This window comes from Pseudorasbora parva, chromosome 2 (assembly GCF_024679245.1).
Source record: "Pseudorasbora parva isolate DD20220531a chromosome 2, ASM2467924v1, whole genome shotgun sequence".
In the NCBI taxonomy this organism is placed as follows: domain Eukaryota; kingdom Metazoa; phylum Chordata; class Actinopteri; order Cypriniformes; family Gobionidae; genus Pseudorasbora; species Pseudorasbora parva.
Window position 1 is genome coordinate 20,703,875 of NC_090173.1, and position 23,398 is coordinate 20,727,272.

General features: G+C 37.0%; 4 protein-coding genes and 1 non-coding gene across 5 annotated transcripts in view; 1 reads left to right on the plus strand and 4 right to left on the minus strand.

Moving 5' to 3' along the window:
* il2rb (interleukin 2 receptor, beta) overlaps positions 1-2,691 on the minus strand; it is a 36,676-nt gene extending 33,985 nt beyond the window's left edge. Inside the window, exons 1-3 of the mRNA XM_067459350.1 lie at positions 2,578-2,691; positions 2,192-2,251; positions 1,974-2,106 (exon numbers count right to left, since the gene is read on the minus strand). The gene's annotated coding sequence lies outside the window, so the exon portion shown is untranslated. The remainder of the gene's footprint in view (positions 1-1,973; positions 2,107-2,191; positions 2,252-2,577) is intronic.
* A 114-nt stretch (positions 2,692-2,805) lies between these two features.
* On the minus strand, positions 2,806-9,526 carry LOC137094096 (SUMO-conjugating enzyme UBC9-like). The gene is made up of 7 exons (XM_067459374.1): positions 9,202-9,526; positions 8,893-8,975; positions 8,702-8,785; positions 5,222-5,294; positions 4,853-4,962; positions 3,460-3,539; positions 2,806-3,353 (listed from the first exon to the last, which is right to left on the minus strand). Exons 2-7 carry the CDS (start codon positions 8,956-8,958, stop codon positions 3,290-3,292), a joined length of 477 nt encoding a protein of 158 aa, XP_067315475.1. The 5' UTR covers positions 8,959-8,975; positions 9,202-9,526; the 3' UTR covers positions 2,806-3,289.
* Positions 9,523-12,866, minus strand: mpst (mercaptopyruvate sulfurtransferase). The gene is made up of 2 exons (XM_067459362.1): positions 12,135-12,866; positions 9,523-10,620 (listed from the first exon to the last, which is right to left on the minus strand). Exons 1-2 carry the CDS (start codon positions 12,721-12,723, stop codon positions 10,316-10,318), a joined length of 894 nt encoding a protein of 297 aa, XP_067315463.1. The 5' UTR covers positions 12,724-12,866; the 3' UTR covers positions 9,523-10,315.
* Positions 12,867-12,955: 89 nt separating this feature from the next.
* trnac-gca (transfer RNA cysteine (anticodon GCA)) lies at positions 12,956-13,027 on the plus strand. The gene has a single exon. It is a non-coding gene; the product is annotated as a tRNA-Cys (tRNA).
* Positions 13,028-14,282: 1,255 nt separating this feature from the next.
* On the minus strand, positions 14,283-15,864 carry si:ch211-256m1.8 (asparagine--tRNA ligase). The gene is given in 2 exon segments (XM_067428834.1): positions 14,283-15,204; positions 15,207-15,864. Coding segments are annotated over 2 exon segments (1,245 nt in total). The 5' UTR covers positions 15,742-15,864; the 3' UTR covers positions 14,283-14,494.
* Between the last annotated feature and the right edge of the window lie 7,534 nt (positions 15,865-23,398).

Sequence of the window (23,398 nt, forward strand, 5' to 3'; positions counted from 1 at the left end):
GCTGATGAACTGCAGAATGCAGCGCTTACCCCGGAAACCAGCAAACAAAAGCAACCGCATCAGTGAAGTTTTTAAAAAACAGCGATTCGTTTTTCATCACAGCACCAAATACTTAACACTTAAAGACTTAATAGGCTATTTATTTTCAAACGTGAAGATTTTTGTTTTAATCTGGACTACAACATGCCCTAATGATTAGAATTGTTTTGATTATTTGTTATTGTTCAGTAAAACTTTGAGACATACGACTTCATTAGTTAACATGTTAATTAACTATTACAAAACTGACAATGAAAAATACAGAATTAATGATTCTAAGTAATGTTAATTTCTTAGTTACTGTTTAATAACATTAAAATCAAAATCAAAATAACTTTTTTAATGGACCTAAGATAAAACTAACAATGATCAGTATTGCTTAAAGGGGGGGGTGAAACACTCAGTTTCAGTCAATCTCATGTCAATCTTGAGTACCTATAGAGTAGTATTGCATCCTTCATATCTCCGAAAAGTCTTTAGTTTTATTATATTTATAAAAGAAATATAGGCTGTACCGAGTCTTAAAAACGAGTGGCTGGAGACGTATAGTGTGGGCGGAGCTAACGAATGAGGAGTGCGCAAAGCGGTGACGTCCTCAAGCGTGGAGAAACCCATGGCTATCGATATCAGCTAATAGATATATGATCCAGAATCAAATTCGGAGGCTGAAATAAATGGAACAGGAGAAACAGCAACACAGGACGTCCGTCTCTGTGGTATGTACTGTATTTAATGACCTGTCAACATTTGTGTGTGTTTACTCGCAGTTTATGAGGACATGATTTGGCTTATGGACTATTGTATGCGACTAAACCTTAGCAGTAGCAAGTAAAACGGTTTTGCACGTCAGACTAGTGTAACGTTATACATAGAACAACAATGGAGTAACGTTAACCTTTAGCGCATTTGAATGATGAAGCACACGATCGTGTCGTTTACTGATGTTTACTCACGCGACTATAGCCGACAGCATAGACATTTGAAGCAGTTTTACTCACTGGCTGCTTTCAAAGCAGGACCGAACCTTTATCGTTTCTTTGTTCGTTTCACTTCTTTGGTATGATTTGGTGAAGTCCTGTGACAGCAGTGACCGTGGAAATCCACTTTGCGACGCAACTGAAGCGATGTTGTGAAGCTTCCCCGTCATTTCTGCGTTAAAATCTTTTCAAATGCAGCGTTGCCTTCCCGGAATGCTGTGCTGAAGCGTTGAAGTCGATTGATGTCACCCAAAGGAATAAAGTGGAGCGCGGTGCGGACTATAACGACATAAGTGTTCACGGACGACTGGATCTGCAGCTGAAAGAGTGTTTACGGGCGTGCATTTCCTCTCTCTCTCTAGTCACGCGCGCACGCGCACATATATTTGACGCAGTATATTTGACACAGAAATACTCTATCAAACGTCCAACATTCGTTTTTGAAACTTTGTCTATGTTTAGGATGGGAATCCAAGTCTTTAACAGTGTAAAAAGCTCAGTATGCATGAAACAGCATTTCACCCCCCCTTTAACTAACATTACCAAACACACAATACTTTCATAATAAGACCTTATTGTAATTTGTTACCTGTCATTCTTTATAGCCTAATTCTTTTGCACTTTAATATGTTTGAAAATTGTACTTTTACAGCTCTGGAAAGAGACCTTAATTTTTTCCAGACTTTTATATATATATATATATATATAGCATTGTATTATTTTATTTAAATATTCAGCTTTTTTTGTTATTACAAAAATAATTCTTAAAGCTGTTATGCTATGACAACATTTTTTTGGAACTTATTTCAATATTGTAATACCGGGAATACCGTATACCGTGATAAAAGCTTCAGCAATTAATTGCAGCATGAAAAATTGATATGGGCACATGCCTATTGGTGAGTTGAAGTGATATACTAAAAGGATGTAGTTTGTGTATTTGTGTTTGAGACACACCAGAGAAGACGTTTGCACGCAAATAGTGGCCCATCATATGATAGGATCTGTGGCCATCTGTGTTATCAGAGCCTGCATCGGAGTAATGAGGAGCATTAAGCGGAGGAACCTGCAGACAGCACACTCCGCACACCTGAGCACATAAATACATATATACATGATGCAATAAGCACAATTTTAGCGTTATAAAATGATCAGTGTTATGGTGCAGATTAGACCTGATTACAGCTGTTTGTCCTCTTCTCTGATTGACTGATGGTGTTCATCCTCAAATTTCCCTATCAATAAGTATAAAATTATCAGCATGGTAATCAAAGTTACTACTACTGAAATGTTCATCTTGATAAACAGGCTTGGAAGTAGACAAATTATCAAGATTCAAAGTTCAAAGTAAAATATTGAGTGAATGCAGGCTACTTTAGTAATATGACAAATAATAGACTTTTGATGCAACATAAGCCATTACAAGTTTATTTTGCTAGACAAAAGAGTCCTTAATTACTTCATACAAATAAATTGACTGGACAAATGTCCTGAAACCAAAGGCAATACAAAATAAAATAAAAAAAACTGAATAATGCTTTTATAAGTAAGAGGTACCTACCGACCAGCGATTGGTCATGTTGTGGTTGGTGTGGGTGAAACGCTACCTGCGATATTAATAAATAATTGACTTCTACAGAGTATCAGTGGTTAGGGTCATCATGAAAGTCACACAAATATGGCAAAGCACCATAACAACAGTTTGTTTACTTAATTACAGCTACCTTAAAAAAAAAACTAATAAATGTGAAAAAGGAAACTGATAATAGAAACTACATAATAACAATGCTCATAGCAACCACTTTTTATTTTTATTTGAAATAATACATACTCATACACATATTATGGCCACGCATATTTAATTAATGTAATGAAACGGTAAAAAAGTAAATAAAAGTCAATAACTTTTAATATTTATACTATATATACAAAAACCCTCCACCGTTACCATTTCTGCTGTGTAAAAGTAGATTTTTAGCAACTGATCTGCAAACAGTTTCCTTAACAAAACAAAAGAAAATTCCACTATCACTGTGTAAAACACTGTTCACAGATCAGCAGCCAACATTAACTTTGCTTTCATTTTAAGAGTTGTTTTGCACCCATCCTCATTCAGTTCTGAAGCCAACTTGAACAAATCTTTATTTATTTCAACTCTCAAGTGCTGTTTTGCGATTTTTATTGAGTGGTGAAGGATTCTGGAGAGTCAGAATGGCAGCTATACAAGAACTGGATTTGTTCGGCACAGGCTTTCAGATTGTGCACTTGTTGCTCTATGTTGGAGCGAATCTCTTAGCTTGCGCCCTCACACGCTTTTCGTAGTCCATCCTGTTTTGACTGCAGGGGAATGAGAGCGAGATAAGATCAATGATGTGGTCATGGTAAAGGCTGAAAATAAACAATCATATGATAAATAGAGCCAGTGCTGTTTGGCTGAACTTACCAGTATGTCGTATATGCCTCTGCCTGCGCTGGGTCCTGAATGTTGGGCTCATTAAGGAGTTCCTGGATGCCCAACAAAATCTACAGCCACAACATAAGATACAAAAGGTTTTTTCAAATCATTAACATATTTTTTAAAGATATTAATGATTTTATTCACTAAGAATTTGTTAAATTGATCAAAAGTGACAGTAAAGACATTTATAATGTTACAAAAAAAAATTATATTCATCAAAGAATCCTGAAAAAAAAACTATATCATGGTTTCCCCCAAAATCTTAAGCAGCCTGTTTTTAACACTAATAATAATAATAAGTAAATGTTTATTGAGCATTAAATCCTCATATGATTTGATCAGTGATGCCAGTAACACGTTACTATAATCTGACTATTTTTTTCCAGTAACAAGTAATCTTACACATTACTATTTCCAAACCAGTAATCAGATTAAAGTAATTTATCCAAGTCACTGTGAGTTACTATTTTAGTCATTTTCCTTAGTAAAAAATAAAAATATATATTTTTGCTTTCTTCTTGCGTCTCGGGCAGAGTATTTTTTTAAGGAAATATTTTTTAATTTCAACTTAAAATGTCACGCGATACATTGTTAAAGTAACTGTCAAAAATGCACTTCAAATAAAGTGTTGGCAAAAACGGTTGTCATTTCTATGTTGAGGCGGCCGGGGTGTTGTCGGCAACTGCAAAATGTAACTAGTTAAAATTAGTTAATTTTAAAATCAAGTAATTTGTAAAGTAACTAAGTAACTTTTTAAAGGAGTAATCAGTAATGAGATTACTTTTTCAAAGTAACTGTGGTAACAGTGGTTTTGATTTATATGCCATTTAAAGGAGTCATATAATGCCCCTTTTTAAAAGATGTAAAATAAATCTCGGATGTCCCAAGAGTGTATATGCAAAGTTTAAGCTCAAAATACATCACAGATCATATTTTATAGCATGTTAAAAATGTCCCTTTTTGAGGGTGAGCAAAACTGTTTTTGTGTGTCCCTTTAAATGCAAATAAACATACATCTGCTTACATATCCTATTCCTTGTTTCTGCTTCTTTTTCCTGTGTTTTGATCAGGAAATTCTGTATTTTTTCAGAAGATGTGTAAAAGCGCACCTTACCGTATAACAGTGAAAACACAGAAAGCCGGAAATTTTTGTCAAAAGTGAGGCAGTATTGCCTCAAATTAAGAACATACGTCAACGGCAGGGAAAGAGTTCAAATAAATTAATATGGAAAACTATTTTAATTAAACTGTCATAATATTAAACATTTTACTGTAACTTTTAAATAAAAGATTACTTTTTTATGTACAGAGCCTTAAACTTTTGAACAGTAGTTGTATAACTGCACAAATTTTGTTTTTGGTATGTATTTTTGCATACTTGTTTAATGGTGATGGCTGGTCTCCAATCCTTCTCTTCCTCCAGTATGGACAGACACACTGTACCTGAAGGATAGACATTTGGGTGGAAGATCGGCGGTTCAAACTTGCCTGAGAAGAAAATTAACAAGTCAGGTTTATTATCACAATACATACTGTTTCAAAGCAGCTTGACAACAGGTGTGTCTCAACTTTCAATGTCTGTAGGTGCAAATGAACAGCTTTACAAAAAATATGCAAGTGGTATTATCAGGGTTCAAGAAATAAAACACTAGTATAAAGAGTTAAGTGTAGTGATGATGATTAAAAAAATAAGCACTAAAATACAAACTTTTAGGGTATAGCATCTTTCATGGAGGAGAAAACTCACATTTGGGTGGTGAAGATGGGTAGTCATCCTTAAATAACAGTCTCAGTTTGTACAAACCTCCCTCCCAAAGAGTCTACAGGACACAGCATGACAGATTTAAAAACTCCAGTAATTTAACACAGTTCACAGTTCAAACATGATATATGTATGAATTAGTCCAAGACACCATGGATTCCCATTAATTGTAGGGAATGTCATATAGGCGATAAAAACTACCTTAAAGGAACACTCCACTTGTTTTTGAAAATAGGCTAATTTTTCAAGTCCTTAGAGTTAAACAGTTGAGTTTTACCGGTTTTTAATTCATTCAGCTGATCCTTGTGTCTGGGAGTAGCACTTTTAGCATAGCTTAGCATACATCATTGAATCGGATTAGCCCATTAGCATCGCACTGAAAAAAATGATGACCAAAGACTTTCAATATTTTCCTATTTAAAACTTCATTCTTCTATAGTTACATCATGTATTAAGAAAAACAGAAAATTAAAAGTTGTGATTTTTTTAGACCGATATGACTAGGAACTATTTTCTCATTCCTGCGTAATAATCACAGAACTTTGCGGCCATCATGGGCACAGCGGCACAATGATATTACACAGCACATGGAAATAGGCAAACTTCCGTCAACATAACCAACGTGACAATCTGCTTGCACAGAGAGTGCGCCTTGTAACCATGGAGACGTTTGTGAGAGACGATTCAGAAGATAATTTACTTTGGTGCAAATGCTGAACCAAATCTATTTGAACTGGAATATCAGATACACTGAAGATGAGCTTTTGAAATGTGAAAGGCAAAAAAGTGTGGCTGAACAGTCTGGGGCAGAAGGGACGAGGAGAGCAGATTCGAACTGGTGAGTCAGAGAAGAGTCGATTCACAGCCAACGATAGTGGAGTAACGGATCACAAAACTCACGGTTTTGTCACGGATTGGATCAATTTTCGGATCAGAAAAAAGGGGGAGGAGACTATTTTTATTTGCTTTCCATAAACAAAACCTCTTTGGTGTTAACATAACCTATATGGTTTATAGGTTAACAAGGAACTTTTGGGGTTAAAAATATGGTTATGGTTTTAACAAAAATAAAATAAATAATCAGCTGATTAAATCAAATATTGCTCAGTTGTAACATGCGAAAAACAACCTGAGACGTGAAAATGGTTATGATAACTTTTTTTGTTTAAAGATTAGGATGTCAACATTCTCAGCAGAGAAAGTAGACCTCACATGCCTATTTCACGCAACATGTATTCATTATTATAATTTTTTTTAATCCAAAAATTGTTACTGAACATAGCTTGTCAGCATTGCAATTCTCATTGTAGGCCTATGATCTACAGTCTTTTATAGATATCATGTTTAAACGCACTACATTTAAACAATGTTTTATTCAATTCATCATATTTATATAGCCTAGTACCTACTTTAGAAACATAGGCTAGCTAGACTATGTTAAAATAATAAAAAATTTAAATTAGAACTTACAATAGACAAAAAAAGCAGACTCTCGTCTTTCAGAGTGGACTTTACATTATATGCATCTCAGGGCTCTACGCTAACTTTTTTCTTGAGGAGCACTTGTGCTCCTAATAAAAAAAATGTAGGAGCACAGTCAAAAATGTAGGAGCACTTCCTAATCCATTAAACACATTATAATTATAACTTTCCCATTACAGGACGATATGTGTTCCCTTAAATTAATGTCCAGGGGCATTTTTACCATTATAAGAGCAATGTTTTCTAATCTTATTAAATGTATGCATCATCTGTCAATTTCTTAAATTAAAGTTTTTAAAATTTTAATTTAAACAATACATTCAGTTAGAACAATTAGACACAATCAGACTGTTTCCAATCAAATGAGATAAGCATCAAAAGATCCATCTTTGCACAGCAGAAGTGGCACAGAAGCTCGATCTGAAGTGGGATTTAGACACATTTACATGTGTAAATAATGCTGTATGAATGTTTTACATGTAAGTTTTTGAATTTAGAAATATGTACAAATTAAACTTTAAAAGTTTAATATTTTAAATAAAAAGTCCATGCAAAGTATAAATATGAAAATAAAACCGCCAGTATGTGGCGGGAATTCATTCAGTCAATAGTTCAAAAAGCAGGTTCATTTGAATCGATTTGCTTGGAGATGTGCATGATCAGTAGCCTGAAAAGCCAGACCCACATCAAGATGTTTGGTCTGGAAACTCACCATAGACAGGGCTCAATCCGAGAGGCGGGATAAACGGTTGTCTTTCAAACTCCCTCTGCACATGATAGGATAGCGCTACACCAACCAGAGCAATGAAGGTGAAGCAGAGCTTGTTGATAGATTAAACATTCGCCGTATCCGGTCGGCAAAACTCCAAACACATCTTCCCTTTTTAAGAATGACTTCAGTGTCGTTCTTTGTTCTTTTCTCAGAGAAAAGCTTAACTCCAAGTCTTCCAGAGTCGCGGTCAAAGCTGATTCGGAAGACCGCCGTTCGCCAGCCTCTGTGTTTACTAGAAGCACGCAAGCGCAACTCGGCCGTCGTCATTATGGCCCCGCCCGCCGACTCTATACACGATGTGATTGGCCCGACAAGAGTTAGGCGAATACAGCTCAGAATTGTATTGAGAGTTGCTAGACGACACTCGCGGGCAGATTAAATTTGCTGCCGCTAGGGTGCGTCTAGATTTCTAGGCTACATGATCAGTGGTGTGGCTTTGATTTTCGCCGAATAGACAGCGTTAAGGCTAAAACGTTGTTACTTAATATCAACTTATCTTAACTTAACTTGTCTATTGGACTTTTGTACAAGATCAGTATCACATATGCAATCATGCCAATACTCGGAGCAATGACATTAGCAAGCTGTAACTTTTGGCACTCTGGCGCTTCATAAACAAAACCGCATGCGTCTTGCTGAAGAACATTAGCCGGATCTACTTCTCTCTGTTGGTGTCTATGGCGAGTCGCGCAGGTACTGTGCTAATCCGCAGCGGGAATATAAACACTTATTTTATGTCTACCATAGTGATTCAGGATTAGACAAAAACACGGTTTGGAAAGAATCTTCATGATATACTCGCTCATTATATAAAAATAATAAATTAAAAATTACTTAAGAAGCAATATCAGTAAGAAAAACTGATCAAGTCTTTTACTTTGCGATCGCTAAACAATTAAGATTAATCCACAAGTTTTTTTAAAAAGCGCAGTCGCAAGTTTAAATCTGCGAGTCACGTGCGTGCTGAACCGTGGGTCGTAATCCATACAGATCAAATGCAATCCGTTACACCCCAACTCAGAAAAGAGCAACTTTTAATTTTCCATTGGTCTTAGTAAACAATGTAATTATAGAAGAGTCAAGTTTTAATTAGGAAAAAAATATTGAAAGCCTGGTCATTTTTTAATGCAATGCCATCCAATTCAACTTAATTTTTTTTTTAATCTAATACTTAATTTAAACGAGGCCATAAAATTGAGAAGAAAACCAACCCCCTTTTTTCCTGGTATCGCACACTCCCAATTCATGAGATTCATAGTGCCATCTGGGTTCTTGGTTGGTACAGCCACAAAACCCTACAGAAGAAAAAAATCAAAAGTACCACAGTGCAAAATATAGTTATGAGTTAGATATATTTGTAAAGTTCTTCACATTTGATCTTGTGTATTTGTGTGTCCCTTACGAAAGGATGATCTTTCCTCCAGGCTTTGCGCTCCTGTGACAGTCTACTCAAAGCAATTCCAGACATTACTCAACAGCGCCACCCTGCGGACAGAAAACACACACCCCATCAAACGTGTCGTTGGAGAGCATCCCTAGACATAATCCCACATTATACACGAGCTTCTATGAATAAAATGTCTAAAGATACATTATATAAAGTTTTAAGTTCAACCACTTTCAATTCTGTGAGCGCTACCACTCAGCAACACGCATATCATCATTAGCATCATACGCCACTAGCTGTCAAAAATTACAGTCGCTCACTTACCTTAAACAAGTGTTTTAAAATGTATTTCCAGCTAAACCAAAACTGTTTTTAGTGAATGGTTTTAGCGAACACTAAAATAAAAACTCGAAATGGTAAAAAGATCTAAAGGTATAGGGAAAAGATATCGCGACCACGACCACTAGTGTTCGCGACTCAGCCTACCGTTTGGCTATCAACGGTCTGATTTTGAAATTTTAGAATTTCCAAAAGCCACATGAATTTGCCTGATCTTATAATAGACTAAAAATGACATCCAGCTTTTGTCTAAAATGTCGGAAAAATAGAAAAACAACGTTAAGTCATGAAGACAGTGGAACGAGAGCAGCTTGTTTGTTTTTATTCTCAGGACCATCAGGCAATTTTAGAGGCGACTATATGGATGAGTCCATTTAGTGGGGCACGAGGGGTATACACAAACAGAAATCTGACAATCCATGGATATCTACATTTATATTTATGTGTAAATTAAATTCACATTATTTGTCAGTGAGTGCATTATCACAAAACCCCCCTTTTTTAACACTAGCATGCAAGACATATATTTGTGTTGTGTATACTGCATTTATTAGATACAATCTGAAATATAAAGACAGGAACAACTGGGTAAGACCAGGGTAAGACACTAATTATATTTAGCTTTAAACTAAGAAGAAAACAGTAACCACATTTCTATTGCCAATAAATTCTATTTGGCACAATTGAGCATTCATTTCCCCTCAAATATGCTATCTGGCGTGCATTGTTATTTTAAATGCACAACTATTAAACATTATCTATATAAAAATACTCTTTTAATATCATTAAAAATTTTCTGATTACATTATAGAGGCTTTTTCTGAAATAATGAACATCTGACAGCTGAACTGAGCTATGAATTCTCTTCCTTGATTTATATAGCTATTTTACCCAGAAAAGGCATAAATGTATTAGCCTGTAAATCTAGACGCACCCTAGGAGCAGCAAATCTAATCTCCCACAAACATCTTGATGTGGGTCTGGCTTGTCAGGCTATAAATGTATAAAAATGAGGCCTCAATTAGAAGTAAATTGTGATTCCATTAGTCATCAGTTCTTTATTCCAAATTCCAATGAAAGGGTGTCGTACTGGAAACCATTAATCATGGCTGTTTCCCTTTCCCTCAGAGATCACATGTTCAGGTGCAGCCTTGGCGAACCACTCGGCCCACGCCCCGTCGTACAGACAGACCCCCGGGTGGCCGCACAGGTGAGCAGCGAGGGCGATGTGACAGGCTGTAACACCTGAGCCACAGGTGACCCAGAATGTCTTCTGCATGTCAACTCCAGCCTGCTGGAAGAGCTTGGTGAGTTCCTCCACAGGACGTTCTAGACCCGATGCTGAGTCCATGAAGCTTTGAAAAGGCATGTTGATTGATCCAGGAATATGACCAGGCTCTGTGTCTAAGATACAAGACACATGTAATTAATTTCTTTAATTACATTATTAAAGAATAATAATGTAATTATTTTTCCCTTTTCCATTGTTGCACTTTGGGATTTTTCGGAATGAAAAGTGTTATAAATAAAACCTATTATTAATTATTATGTGGAGAGAATGCACTTTTGCATTTCTGATAAATAAATGTGTTAAATAAATCTTTGGTTATAGTACCTTGTGTTATGTTCTATAAGAGTATTTTATACCTAACTTAGAAGTCCATATGAATGCAGTCACGAAATTCGTAATAAACACACAAAAGTTAATTGTGATGTAAAATGGTTGTAGATTAAGTATGGCACTGCATGACATTGCTTATACTGCATTACTGTGCAGAGAATTAAAAGGCTATCAATAGTTGAAATGAAAAGGCTATCAATAGTTGAAATTGACTAATGTATGCATGAATTCATAGACTGAAAGCATCTGCCTTAAGTTTCTTAAATCCACTCATCAGATAAAATTCTGTAACATAAGACAAAATATACATTTTGTGATGTCATATAGTGGTACATAAAATCTTTGGATATTGTACCTTGTGTTATGATGTATAAGAGTAGTTTACGAAAATGTAAAAATCCATATAAAGACCACCACCTTTATATGGAGTAGTAAGGTTTTAGCGGCCCTAAACTAACAGTATTGGTGATTACCAAAATATTTTTTAGGTTTCTGTAATGGTTAATCCACAAGTTTGTGTAAGCTCTTTAGTTACAGTTGGCAAAATCAATTTCAATTTATTTATATAGCACTATTAAAAACAACTGCCGTTGACCATAATGGTGTACAGGAAAATAATTAAACAGAATAATATTAAAAACACAAAGAAAATAGAACCACAGAAAACAACAACAACCTTCAAGACAGATGAATCATGAATTATAAGCCTTATCAAATAAAAAATGTTTTTAACTGTGATTTAAAAATGGATATGGGAGCATTTCTAATTTGCATAGGCAGGGTATTCCAAAGTCTAGGAGAAAATCAAATTCAAAATCAAAGTCCGGACTTGAATCCTGTTGAACAGATTTCAGAATCAAAGATAGAGCGCACACACGTTTCATTAGAAGCAAGTCTTTGGGAACAACTAGAAGCTATTTGGAAGTCAAATTGAAATGGAAAAGTACGTACAAAACAATGGCAGCAAGAAGACAAGCTGTATCAAGGCCAAAGGACACCATACAACATATTACATTTGTTTGGTTATTATGTGTGAATAAAGACTATTTAGTGTCAGTTTGTTATTTGCCTAATAAAAACTATTTTTTCGGTTTTGACAGATTCCTTCTCTTTATGAGAGGTGGTCTAATATTATTTTTTAATTCAAAATAATGAATGCAATCTTTTGTATCATATTTATTTCATATTTAAGTAACCGTATCTTAATTAAAGAATGTTTAGATATTTGTTATGGGGGGGGGGGGGGGGGGGTAGAGAGATCTGTGACAGATGACAACTAATTAACAACCATACTTACTTGCCCTTGGCTCTGGTTCAACCCCACGAAATCTTCCATTGGCTCTGGCGTCGACTACTTGAAATTCATTGCTTTTAATGTTGTTCAAAACGTCTTCATAAGTTTTGACCCAGGACTTGTTAAAGGACGTTTTGAACTCGGCACGCGATGGTTTACTATACTGCTCGGTAACGGGATGACCCTCCCGTAACCAGTTCTTCAACCCACCGTCCAGAACCGACACGGAACTGTGCCCAAACACCTTAAACATCCACCACACCCTTGGTGCAGAGAACGAGCCAAAGTCGCTGGCGTCGTAAACGACGACATGAGTGTTTTTCCCTATTCCCAGATCACCCACATAGTCTGCAAACTCGCCCTCGGTAGGCAGCATGTGATCAAAGTCGGAGCTTTTGTCACAACACTCGTCGATGTCGAAATACGAAGCTCCGGGAATGTGAGTTTGTTCAAACTCGGCCCTAGGGTTGCGTTTCATTTTAGGTAAATACCAAGATGCATCTAATATCCGCAGATTTGGTCCCACTCGGTTGGTTTTGACAGCGGCCGCGAGCCATCGCGCCGCTACGAGACCTCGAGCTTGAGCAGCCATGTCACTCACCTACAGTTCAAACTCTCGACGGTAGATGCTGCAAATAGAGAGCAATGAATTACGGCTCAGATATTACCTTGGCGTTATATTATGTTTACTGGAAAGGGGCAGACTGTAAATAGTGAGTTTTTTAGTCATTCAACCTAATATTTACGATCTTATTCAATATTACATGAAGTACGACATACTACAATGTGATCATATGGGAGATAAATACGGAGTAGAACCGCAAGGGGGTATAGCTCAGTGGTAGAGCATTTGACTGCAGATCAAGAGGTCCCCGGTTCAAATCCGGGTGCCCCCTACTTTTGTTATTTTATTCCTGTTTGTTTTTTGTGTCTTCATTGAATGCTTTTAGTAAATAAACATGTAAGATAACCAGATAACATTAGTAAAATGGCTTTGCTAATATGCTTATCTGTCTGGTACATGTTGTCTTTTATGTATTGCAATGCTATTTCACAAATAACAACAAATATTAAATAGATGAGTGTGCAGGGTTAGATATGAGTGTTTTTTAAAGTTTTTTTCTTCTTCTTCATGACAAATTCATGACTAGATAAAAAAGTTGACTCCATTTTAGTGATACATATTCGTCTTTTCTAAACAGTGTAGAAATGCATCAGAAATACTACACCAGAAACACAACAATGTTGGAAAGAATTGAGTGCAAGTTATGTAAAGTGTTAATAGTGCAAGGTTACTGAAATGAATGAACTGAGACACTCTGTGATGAATATACTAGCTCTCAGTATAAGAAGGGTGACAGTTACGTTTCATCTCGGTTTAGCTGGTATGTTTTTGTGTGTGTGTGTGTGTGGTTATTCATATGCTTACTAGGCTACATGATTGTGTGACTTGTGTTAGTTGGAGAAAGAACCACTGTTTTCTTTCACTGATACCCATTTTCAATTTGTGAAAGACTTTCTCGGCTTGTCACAAGGTATGCAGTTCGGTGGGAGTCATGAGAATAAAATTACATAGTCCGTGTTAATGGTTTTAGCACAGCACAAAATTAACTGTTAAGTGTTTTTTCATGGTTTTAGTGTCAGAAGAATCATCTACAATTGATTACTATAGTATATATATTGTGCTCTTTTGCTCATCAGTTAGGAGTTAAAATATTTGATCAGCTACATTTCAAGAATTGAAGTGATCACATATTCTGTAAGGCCATGGCATGCTTCCTATTCTTAGTCTTCTCTTGTCTTATCTTAACTTGATGCTTAATGATAAAATAATTAAAAGACAAGGGTGATTTATCTGTATTTTATTATTATACTTTGAAAGAATGTTATAAGTTTTATAATACATTTTTTTATAAATCAGTAAGCCAGTTTGTAATACATTCATATAATATTTTAGAAAAGTGTTAAAAAAGAAAGCAAAAAAGATACAGAGATAAAGATAAAAATAAATACAGTGTTTTTTATATGTAAGTGCAGTATTTAAATTTCTGCAATGCTCTAAAAGGTACATCAGTTCTTACAAACGTATTTTAAATCTTAGCTAAAACAAAGTCAGTAAATACAACAAGTATAGCAGAAACTGATTTACTCCAAACAGTATGTCAAGCTCAGCATGAAATATTCTGTTGTCAGAAAATGTAACAATCTTAAATGTAGTGAAAGAAAAATTCTTAAGAATATATCTGACATTGATTCCATACATTAGCCAATATGTCAAGCTATAACCCTGTAACTGTCAATATAAATACTGAGTATCTTGTGTCCTTGCACAAGATGTAGTGTTTGCAAACCATATATACTATTTATGGCATAAACTTTTTGGCTTTCAATCTGGGAATGATTTGCATGTCCCTGACATCATTGTGCTGCAGTAGCCAGCACAGGTATCTCTCTGTGCCCATACCCCATCCACTTGTTAGGAGAGGGAGGACTTGACGCATGTTGATGTACCATTTGTATGAGTCCTCTGGTACAGCATGGTGTTGTAAGGCCTCCCGTACCATTTCAGGTGTAGAATGACGTTCCCCAAGCCCTACTGTCTCACCTAACCCAAAGAGAAGGTCAGCGGCTTTAGCCTTGCTTCGGCCTGAACCTTCAATATATGCTTGGTAGAAGGGCACTCCAAGATGGTCCATTTCTGTCAGCCAAACAGCACCTCCATACTTTTTAATTAGGACTTTTTCTCCCTTTCGAGTTAGCTTCCTGCCAAACTGTGGTTGTCCCTCCTGAACCCATTCAAGGCAATCAGAGGATGGCATAATGTGAATGGCTTGATCCAAGGGTACTCTTGGAAGAGGTTTTTCTAAGCTCTTCAGTAGTTCTTGTGCATGGGAAAGTGTACCAGCTGTGTTTAAGATAATGTTGGAATGTTCCTTTAACATTGCCTGAGTCAAATAGGCAACATAGCCTTCAGCTATACTCATGGCAACATCCATGTCACCCAGAAGCTCACATTCCACATGGTAGAACTGGTTGAGATGTGTAGCGTCAGGATCTTCCCCTCTGAAACTGGGGACACATAGTAAGCTCCAGGAAGACCATCATGAAACCTCATGACGTACTCTAAAACAAATTGCATAGAGTCTGCAAGATATACATCTTGACCCAACATGTTGACAAAGACAGGTTCAGAATCTGACCCCAGACCCATTGGTGAGGAAATTGTGTCAGTTGTGATAGGTGTCAGTGCATAAGCATACTTGCATTTGTTGTTGAAGTACTCCACTGTGCTATGAAACAGGGTGTTTTGGATTTGAAAGAGATTGCGATACCACTTGCTCTTGATGGCTAATGCAGCATGAGTTTGGGGGTCTTCCCAGGACTGAGGTGGAGTAGCCTTTGTTATCTTGGTGTGGATCTCTGTAAGGTCATCTTTGTTAGCAAGAGGACCATCTACCGATGTTACATATCCTGTATAAGTTGGGCAGAACTGGGAAGCCACAACTGGGGGTTTGGGGGCATTGGGCTGAGGAACTAAAGGAATCAGTTTGGCATGGGCATAATCAAATTCAAACCCTTCAAAAATGAGAGCTACACCACGGGCATTCATTCCTTCTTGCACAAGATGAGCAACCTTTCGTATTGCGACAAGTAGGGCTGAATAGTCGCTTTCATTCAGACGGAAGATGTCACTGGTAAGAGGTTTTCTCGGCACTAGAACTGTAAGGCCTGGTGTATTTGGAAAAGGAGTAAGGAAGGCTACATGATCATTGTCTTCCCAGACACGCCACTGTTGCTCTTCACCACGGATAATGCGTGGGAAAAGGCCAGTGTCAGAAGAATCCCCTTGGAAGTCAAAGCAAGAAGGGGCATTGGGTGTTGGGAGTCGAGAGCGAATCTTTGCCTGCACCTGGTCAAGATGGGTATCTTCACATCGTGGACCACATTTGGAGCTACAGTATCCAGGGTCATAAGGATTAAACTCCATTTCCTCTGCTAGTTGAGGTTTCCAGTTTGGTTCTAGGCCATGAAGAGGCAAGACTTTGATGTAAGCCGGCTTGTCAAGTTCTGGCATGGACACAAGGGCACAGCGATGCACACCAAGTTTCTCGCAAAGGAGATTGGCAACAGTCTGTGCTCCCTTCATCATTGTTATGTAGTCAGGTAACACTAACTGAAAGATGCTTCTAGGGCCATTATTAGTCTTACGAGTAAGAACAGTGGCTCCGGGGGTCCAAGGATTAGACTCTAGATGAGCTATCAATTCATTAGTCTCCCAAATCACATTCATAAACTCTTTCTTAGGTCTTAAAACCTCAGTTCGAGGAATGCCATTGACCATTGAACCAACAAACATGACCCCAGCATTGGTTTCAATAATGGCTTCACCGTGATGATCTACAGCAATAATTCCTGCAGTTTTTTCTTCCAGATCATTGTGGATAACTTCTCGACAAGCCTGTCTGAGACTGTAACCTTTGAGGTTGTATAAGCTGGCTACTTTGTGAGCAACTGTTTGGCGTAAGAAGGCATCGCCATCACCAGAGCATGTCACGGCAAGTTTCTCATCAGCATAAATTCCTGCCCCCACTATAGCAGTGTCACCGACTCTACCTTTCCACTTGCCAACTAAACCTCCAGTGGATGTGGCGGCTGCTAACTTGCCCCACTTATCCAGTGCAACTGCACCTACAGTTTGAGGATGGTTATTCTTGCCATCACCTGACTTCATAAGCAACTCCTTGTATCTTATGTCTGTGTCAAAGTACTCTGGTTTTAGTGTTGTTTCTTTTTCTCCAAGACTGTCTACAAACTCTTCGGCACCTTCTCCAATCAGTAATGAGTGCACACTCTTTTCCATAACACAGCGGGCTGCTTTTATTGGGTTTTTCACTCTTCGCAGGCAAGCTACAGATCCAGAGTTCTTCCCATTTCCATCCATAATCGTGGCTTCCATTTCATGCTCCCCATCTCGGTTATATACTGATCCCTTGCCAGCATTAAACAGGAAACAGTCCTCCAACGCAACTACACTTCTTTGTACTGCATCCAGACTACTACCGCCATGAAAAAGCACTTGTGCTCCAAGAGTGAGAGCTGTTTGAAGGGCAAATTCAATGGTCCCAATCACCTTCTGATTCAACATCATTTCCTCTCCTGCCCCCCCATGGATCACTAAAGTGAAATCTGGCTTCATGGTTTTGTTGTGTCCTTTTTGCTCTAGAGCTCTAAATGCATCATCCACTGAAGATCTATTTACTAGTTTTTCTTCATTGTCTTGTAGGAGACATTCAATGGCTCCCATCTGCCCTGCAATGGCATATCTTAGTGCCAAAAGCATTACTAGTTTTAGATTGAGCTCAAGTCTTTCTTTGAGGCTTCCCAGGACATTGGCGAAAGTGCCCTTCCCATTCAGGACTAGACGTACTTTGTCCTTCCTGCCTAGATATGTGACGGCCAGCTGGTCTGTAGCATAGACGTTACCTACAGCACACTCAACTCCCTCCATTAGATCTGATCCAGTCAAGTAAATCGAAGGGCACCCAAATGGGTCAAGAAACTTCTTGAGTGGATTATCTTGAGACATAGATCTGCGCAGGGCTGCCAGATGAGGACCCACTCCAAGGCCAAGTTTTGTTGCTTTGATTAGGTTTTTGTGCTCTAAAAAGGCTAGGTGAAAGAGATAGAACAGCTCATTTGTGTACCGGGGAACATTGTCTGGCCCAATGCAGGATGCCAGTGCTGTAACAAGCTGGTGAGATCTAATAGTTGTGGAGTATGTGGGATCACAGCGGCCATGTTTGAAGTGGCGCATGTGAGTAGGTGTCACCATGATAAAGCTAGTAGCTGCTTCCCCAAGTGTTTGCCTCAAAGACAGCTGCAAAGTGAAATTAATCCATGCATCATATAGACCTCTGTGACCCCTTAAGGTGGTGAACACATCTTGGTAAGATGATAATTCAAAAGTCATGACAGACTGGCGGGCTTGTAGCAGACTAGAAACAGACTGATGCGGCACAGTTATGCCTTTCAGTGGCATTTTCAGAGGTTTAGGGTGAAGAGAACCAGCATTTGATGATGGACCTAACCCATTGGTTTTGGTGTTTATAATTTCTATGTTTTCAGATTCCGAGAGCTTCCACAGACGTTCAACAAGAAGTCCAGCTACCATACCATCCAGGGCACTATGCTCAAACAACATGCCTGCTTGGCCATCTTTAAAAACCACCAAGTTCACCACCTGTTGATGAAGATGATAAATAGTTATATCATTCTGCCATTCATATCTAAACATTACAGCCAGTTGAATCTGATATAGCATTACTACAGGAAGTCATTTAAAGGATTAATTCACTTTAAAATGAAAATTATCCCATAATTCACTCACCCCATGCCAGCCTAGGTGTATATGACTTTCTTCTTTCTGGTAAACACACGTTCCAGGGGATTAATAAAGGCCTTCTGAACCGAACTGATGAGCGACTAGATATTTTACTTTAGAATGTGTTAAATATGGATATTTATGTTAGACAAATGCATGGCTTCACTTCAGAAGGCCTTTATTAATTCCCCGGAGCTGTGTGGATTATGTTTGTGATGGAGGGATGCATTTTTTTTGGGCTTCAAACTCATGGCCCTATAGTCACCGCTATTATAAGGCACGGATATTTATCGATTGAACTCTGATTGTATTTAACAGAAAGAAGAAAATCATATACACCTAGAATGACTTGAGGTGAGAAAATATAGGGGTCATTTTAATTTTAAAGTTAACTAATCCTTTAATCCATGAATTTCAACTTTAATTGATTTTATCTTATTGTTTATTTTATTTGTAAATACCAAATTAGCATCAGTTGTGGGTCATTCAGAATTTAATTGCTTGGTAACGGTAAAACGTGTATAATGGCACAGATTTATTTTAAAAAAGTAAAACTTTTAAAAGCTCTGAAGTTTGGCCGCCAATTAAATTCCAGATCCCAACACGTTTTTTAAAAAGTGATTTCTGAAATTTGCCAAAGCCTGATTAGCATAGAAAATTAAGTTTACTGCTATACAGTACTAATTATAATGTTCTAATTATATACTCTTCTAAATAGTTTTTACATACCTTATCATAGTATCTCAGACATCTGCCATCTTTCTCCCCTAGTCGGACTGTATTAAGTATTTCTGCAAGGTCAGCCGGTGCTGGGTGGTCTTCCAGGGAAACAGCCAGAATAGCACTCTCCATCATTTCAAGCAAAACTGCAGCTTCACCTCCTTTCTTTAAGATATCCATTCTCAGAGAATGCCAGGCTTGGCGATGAAGAGAAGACAGACCACAAATAGTGGACGGGTCTTGTTCGGGGGCCGCTTCTGGGTGGTTCATTGCATGCATCAGTTGGGCGTAGATGTCATTGAGAGGTAAAGGAGAACAAGAGTCCCTTGAACTTGGTTTCCATAAAATCTGAATCGGAAATATACCCCCTTGACAGGTCAATATGGCGTGAAGGCTGTCTGGGTATGTCTGGAATATCAAGGCCAAGAAAATGTCATTAAGATACATTTTACTTTGTTAAAGTAACTAAATATAGTAGAAATTGGAGGTTATTTGAGGTTAAAAATATATATATATATATATACCTTTAGCTCATCCTGGCTCTTGCCTGGTAGGCGACTAGCTGCAAAAACCTGCGACTGTTGTGTTCGCTCAGTTGGTACATCCCCTTCCACCAGACATGGTTCACTGTACAGCTTAGCAGCTGCCCACAGCAGGGCCGTAGCCCGCTCTATCTGTGCGAACTCCCCCTTTAGATTAGACAAGGGCAGGACGGAGGGAACAGCCGTGGAGGTGGGCAGTGGGTCATAGCAGGAGAGCAGCCGCTTTTTGAATTCCTCAGTCACCCAGTTCTCACGTCCAGAAGCGTGATCTTTCAGATGTTTTTGGGCTTCCTGGAGTGCATCTCTCTGCTGAAAGAGGGCAGTTTTATAGTGTTGGTACTGGTCGGGATTTAAGGTGAGCTGAAGCACCCGGCTAGCTTCCTGGAGAGTAACATCCAGTTCTGGAATGGGATAATCAGGTAGCGCCATCCTGCAGAGTAGAGGATAAAACACAAAACTTTATAATACGTTCTTAAGTTGTGTCATGTGATTTAAATGTAATACCATGTTTGTATGATTACACCCAGAGCATTTTTTTTCTCAGGGTACATGAAACATGTGACTTTTTTTTCATGTGTATTTCAATTATTTCATTTACATGGCTAAATAAATTGGTTTATTTCCAGCACAATGGTTTCAGTGTGGTTTGGTAATGTACTTTACTACTCTACAAGCATGTTTCAAAGGCATACAACACATTTAAGAATGACCACTACATACATGATGACTTGATGACATTTAAACATTACAAATGTACAGATACTCCAAATCAATTTCTGTCAAGAAGAGTATAGCATGCTATTTGTATAGCCAGTCGTCATGGGAATCTGTCTCATGCTGCATGTTCCTAGTTGTTTAATTTGATTTTGGCTGATTTAATCACGCTCTGTCTCTTTTTGTAACTCTTGTAATGCTGTCTTTCTTTTTCCCATTTATGGTCCCTGGTGACATGGAAGTTCACTCTAGGCGACCTTGATCATGTGATGTCATTGATTACTAGTAAATCCATTCAATTTAAATCAGAACAACACCCATGTAAGTACGATTTCGAGACCTCTGTATTTTTTGCAAGAAAATCTAACAAAAAAAGACCTCTGCCATCATCTCTGTCGTATATATATGTATATGTATAATTTATATGTATAAGTGTATTGTATATCTTTATTGAATAAGGAGTACTCTGTAAAAAATATTATTGGTTTAACTAAAAAAATAAGTAACCTTGTTGCCTTAAAATGTAGAGGTTTTTTTTATTAAACATTTGAGTTGATACAATGAAGGAAATTTGTTTAATAAATAGAAACTCAAAATATTATTGTATCTGAACCACATAAAAAATTTGATAAATCATGAAAATAGCACATTTTGGTATGTTTCACTGCGTCATCACAAATAAAACACACAATGACCCAATATGCTTACAAAATATTTTAATAATATTTTAATAAAGGTTGTCGAATCTCAAAAAATGTTCATTGTATTAACTCAAAATTTTAATTTCAATGAACTCAAAATTTTAAGGCAACCAGGTAACTTTTTTCTAAATATTTTTTTTACAGCTTGTAAAGGTTTAAACTCCTTATTCAATTAAGCAATACAATACTTTTACAAAACATATTGCCTGAATATTTATTTTCAGTTATCCAGTATTTAACCCCCCCCCCCCCCCCCAAAAAAAAAACTTTCTTACGAATAAATTTGCTGCAAAAAAACAAACAAAGAATATATTTGTAAAAAATATATTTTCATGATTTGTTATCTTAACATTTATTCTTTTATCAAATCAACTTAGATATGTGGTTCAGAGAATATCATATTTTGAGTTTCGGATTAAACCAATCTCCTGCAATATTAACTGATATAAGTGAACTGATACATTTAAAGGCAACCAGGTTACTTTTTTAAGTTAAACCAATAATGTGTTTTTACAGTGTTTCCAGATTGAGCATCTAACTATTGAATTAAAACACGACTGTGTGTACATCAGTTTTGAAATCTTCGGATTTATTATTGAAAAATATATATTTTTATATATATAGTACTACACTAACATACCACTCCACATGGCTAGTGGTTTAAAGTTTGGTTGACAGTAATAATTCAGTGAAAACTTGACTACTTGATTTTAATGCCATGCATGCAAAATGCAGTTATTTAAAGTTTAACAAGCTGTTTTAATGTCAAATAAGAAACATTAAGCAAAATATACATTAAGCAAAATATAAGCAATATATAAACATTCAACTCACCTCAGAGCAGTAAAGACTTCCGAAGTAGATGTCGACTAGTCAATGTGATGAGAGCTAGAGTGCAACAACCTTTTGTTTCAGTGAACATACAAGGAGAGGACTGTAATCTGAACCTAGTGATTCCAATTAAGGAATTTAATTTCCTGTCTCCCCATAGACATTGACAGTATAACAGGAATATTGTCACACTGGTATGCCTTTTCTTTATATGCAGTAAAAGAGTATCAGCCTCATTTACAGTTTCTACAACCGAACACCATTTTTGATATTACAGTATCAACTCCTGCAGAAGCTACTTATTTAAAAGTCTTAAGTCCATATCGACCTTTCTAGTGTGGAAGGTCGATATGGTCATTTGATTCTTAAAAAATATTTTTAAACTGCTACTGTATAGGCTATACAGCGGTGTTGTTGTGTTGTGTGGTGTTTTAATATGATGTGAGATGTTTGTTTTTATGTCCTTTTCTTTTTTTTAATGATTGCTGAGCACTTTGAGCTATAAAGTAGTTGAAAAGTGCTTTATAAATAGAGGAAATCAAACAAATTAAATGTAACTGTATTGAGTGATAGTCTTGTTCTGTCTTTCACTCATTGAGGTAATTCATCTGATGTCTAATGCACAGATATTGTGGTCTTTCTGCATTCACATCCTTCCATCATTTAGAATAACCTGCAAAATGTAATTACACTTGAAGTTAAGTTAGCTCAGTATTGCTTTATAATCTCATTCGTCAGTTTTAGGATATCACAGTGTGACAGTAATATAGAGTTTGGGTAACTTATGCTCACTAATCAGGTTGCCTGTAAAGGACAAAATAAACACTAAAATACATTGGATAGTAGGATGAGTTCCTTTAACAGACATGGAAACCTAAAAAAAAGGGGGAAAAAAGTCATGTGATGTGCTGTGCGTTGATGATTTTTGTTTCCCGCTCCCTGAACAAAGAATGCATTGAGTGAGTCATCTTGTGTGTCTCACGTGATAATTATTTTTAGTGAAATTGCAGGTGCCCTTTGTTATCAGACATCCAGATTATGAACAATGTTTAACCTTGACACTCAGGCTGAACACGTACTGATCAACCATATCTTGAAAAATTGTATGATAATACGATGCTGATACAGAATTTTTAGCCTAACTTCCTCTGTTGTTTCTTGATTATGGAGATTAGGTTCCCGGTGTTTCTTCAACTATTTGCACTTTTGGCCCTTTGAATTTTTCTCTTAAAATAGCCTACACATTAACGAATGTTCTAATTTTCACACAGTAAATATTGAAATGTTTTATGTTTATATCAATAGTTACTATTTTCATAATTTAAGATTTAAAGTCTGGGTGAGAGTAAAATAAAATTAAAGCATTTTAAAGATACA